At 55.2% G+C, this 2,771-nt stretch overlaps 1 protein-coding gene across 1 annotated transcript; it reads left to right on the plus strand.

Moving 5' to 3' along the window:
• The first annotated feature begins 227 nt into the window (after nt 1-227).
• On the plus strand, nt 228-1,297 carry LOC109777044 (auxin-responsive protein IAA26-like). The gene is made up of 2 exons (XM_020335700.4): nt 228-518; nt 640-1,297. Exons 1-2 carry the CDS (start codon nt 373-375, stop codon nt 998-1,000), a joined length of 507 nt encoding a protein of 168 aa, XP_020191289.3. The 5' UTR covers nt 228-372; the 3' UTR covers nt 1,001-1,297.
• Nucleotides 1,298-2,771: the final 1,474 nt, after the last annotated feature.

The following is a 2,771-nucleotide window of genomic DNA, read 5'->3' on the forward strand; positions in this document are numbered from 1 at the left end:
CGAATGGTGCGAGCAAACGTACTTGACGCACATACATGATGATGGATGGAAATTGTGGTGGCATGCATAACAAGGGCCAAAACGCCCGGAGCATGTGTTAGAGCAGTTTGGGAATGCCTGCCATTTTCAATTTTTCATCCCGGCCCACAGCCCGGACGGATCTCTTTTCTTCCCAGTCTCCTTCTCCTTCTTCTTCACGGATAGGAGGGAGCTCGCCAGCTGCATGCATGCCATTCTCGGCTCAGCAACCAGATACCGGCATCACGACAGGGCTGCCATTCTCGGCTCAGCAAGCTCTTGCCCATTCCCTGCAGCGAGCATGTGAGGCCGTGAGGGTGAGGTCAGTAGACAGCCGCGTTCCTCCGGCTATATATGCAGCCCAGATCTCAGGCGGTCTTCATTCCTCCCACCTGGCGCCGGCGACTACCCTCCATCGGCTATCCCCAGCTACGGACGACCGTCGGCACGGCGCCGACGACCCTCGGCTTGGAGCTCGCCCTCGCCCGCGACCCTCGACGGTATCTGTTCTGCTCACCTTCATAAGCAAGAAGAAGGATGCCACCCCCGTTCGCCGTAGGCTGACCATTAGTTAACCTTTACCCTCCCCATTTCCGACCTCTTTTTTCCGGAAATCTGCAGGCCATCCACCCGATCGAGCCCATCCATGGAGGGAGAGGCCGTTGATGCCGAGCTGCGGCTCGGCCCGCCGGGCTGCGGCGGCGGTGCGTCGTCGGCCGGTTGCACCGAGAGCAAGTACGTCAAAGTCAGCGTGGAAGGAGCCCGGTACCAGCGGAAGGTGGACCTGAGAGCATACGGAGGGCACGCGGAGCTCAGGGCGGCGCTCCTGGGCCTGGCCGGCCACATGCTGGACCTGGCCGTGGCCTACGAGGACGACGCCGGCGACCTCTTGCTCGCCGGCGACCTCCCCTGGGACATGTTCGTCCCCGACTGCAGGAGCATCAGGATAATGAGGCGATCGACGACGGTGACAAGCAGCTAGAGCTAGCTAGGGCAGCAACGCAACATCTCCGTGTCGTTGTTGCCGTTGGTGCTTTTCTTAGATGCGTTTATTATGTTATTTCTACGTCTTGTTTGGTGTTGTTGCGCGATAGTGTCAGTCATGTCGTCCTCTGCATTCTTCAGTCTCTTGGGTCGGTCGATCACAGAGAATAAGCATCTAGCATTTGATTCACCATAGTTAAGTTAGATAGAGCATCTGTTAGCTCATGATTGTGTCACGTCTGCAGATGCATCTACAGGTGAAACTCTGAAACGAGGGCAAGTTCAGACTCTGAAACTCTCGCAACAGCCTGTTGGAGTCGGGCTTGCAACGCGTGTGTGTGCCGTGGCCCGTGGTGGCCTACTTGTAAACGTGTGTGACATAGGGACGACAACGACGGTGAATTGTGTGATCTCCTTCCCCCTCTCCCACGTCAGCTCCTCACCTAGCTACGACCCCAGAGCTAGCACGACCGTTCAGGCGACTACTTCATCAAGCCGCCCAAACACGGCTTCCCATGGTTTGAAGGGGGGATACGCCGCGCATCTTGCTGGAGCGGTGTGTCTCGTACTTTGAGCTCTACATGGTGCGGCCGCACAGCTGGGTCACCATCGTGTGGCACTGTACGTGGACGGCTTCACTGCGATGTGGCTGCAAGCATATCGTCAGACGCATCCCGGCATGACATGGCAGATGGCACACATTCAGAGCAGCGGTAGAAGAGGAGTTTGGGCCTGAAGAATTTGAGGTGCAGATGTACCATCTGGTTCAGTTACGACAGACAGGCAGCGTACAGGAATGGTTCAGCTACAAGGCATCAGAACAACGGATCTTCCACCGATTTCAGAGCTGGGAGCATACGAGCTGCATCGATGGAGGTTGCTAACGGTATATGAACCGCGGCCTTGGTCACAGTCGAGCGATCTAACAAGGAAAATACAGCAACATTCAGAAAGTGCTTACTGAATTTGACGACGTGTTCGCCGAGCCCTCAGCCTTCTTCCCGTCGTGCCGCCAATATGACCATGGGATCAATCTCGAGGCCGACACCACTCCCATCTACACCAGGCCTTACCGCTACTCACAGGCGCAAAAGGGTGAGATTGAGAAACAGGTGCACGACATGCTGAGCTCCCTAGCGCGGACTTCTGACCCTACCCCGCGCGGTTTTTGACGACGCGCTCCGCGTGGTCTAGGGCTTTGACCGGCAGTGAAAGGGATTTGACCATTGTGGATTCGTCTTGATTTGTGTCGCGGTGGTGAGATGACATACCAACTTTGCACGCATGCATTCACACGTTTCCCTCCCGTCGGCTCGAAGTGGGGTGACTAGCACCCTACGTCCTGAACCTTTCCGCGAGACTGTCTGTTTTGTGGGGGGAATAGTACTCTATGTCCAGAACCTTTTTGTGGGGCTGTCTGGTTTGTGAGACTGAATCTCTCGAACAAAATGAATGTCGATCTCAATATGCTTGGTGCGACGGTGTTGAACCGGATTCCCTGACATGTAGACAACTGAAATATTATCACAGTAAACAATGGTAGCTTGCTCAATAGGACGGTGCAACTCCGACAGCAACTGGCGTAACCAAACCGTTTCAGCAACCGCATGAGCCACAACGCGGTACTCAGCTTCAGCAGACGAGCGGGACACCGTAACCTGCCTTTTTGAAGACCAAGAAACCAAATTATTACCAAGAAAAACACAAAATCTGGATGTGGACCTACGAGTATCTGGACAGCCAGTCCAGTCTGCATCAGAGTAAGCTGT

This window comes from Aegilops tauschii, chromosome 2 (genome assembly GCF_002575655.3).
Source record: "Aegilops tauschii subsp. strangulata cultivar AL8/78 chromosome 2, Aet v6.0, whole genome shotgun sequence".
Classification (NCBI taxonomy): domain Eukaryota; kingdom Viridiplantae; phylum Streptophyta; class Magnoliopsida; order Poales; family Poaceae; genus Aegilops; species Aegilops tauschii.

Excerpts from the sequence above, each read along its gene's own strand:
- LOC109777044 (XM_020335700.4), top strand. The coding sequence starts at position 373 with ATGCAGCCCAGATCTCAGGCGGTCTTCATTCCTCCCACCTGGCGCCGG. Across the intron at positions 519-639 it reads CTCGCCCGCGACCCTCGACG|GCCATCCACCCGATCGAGCC; the intron begins GTATCTGTTCTG and ends GGAAATCTGCAG.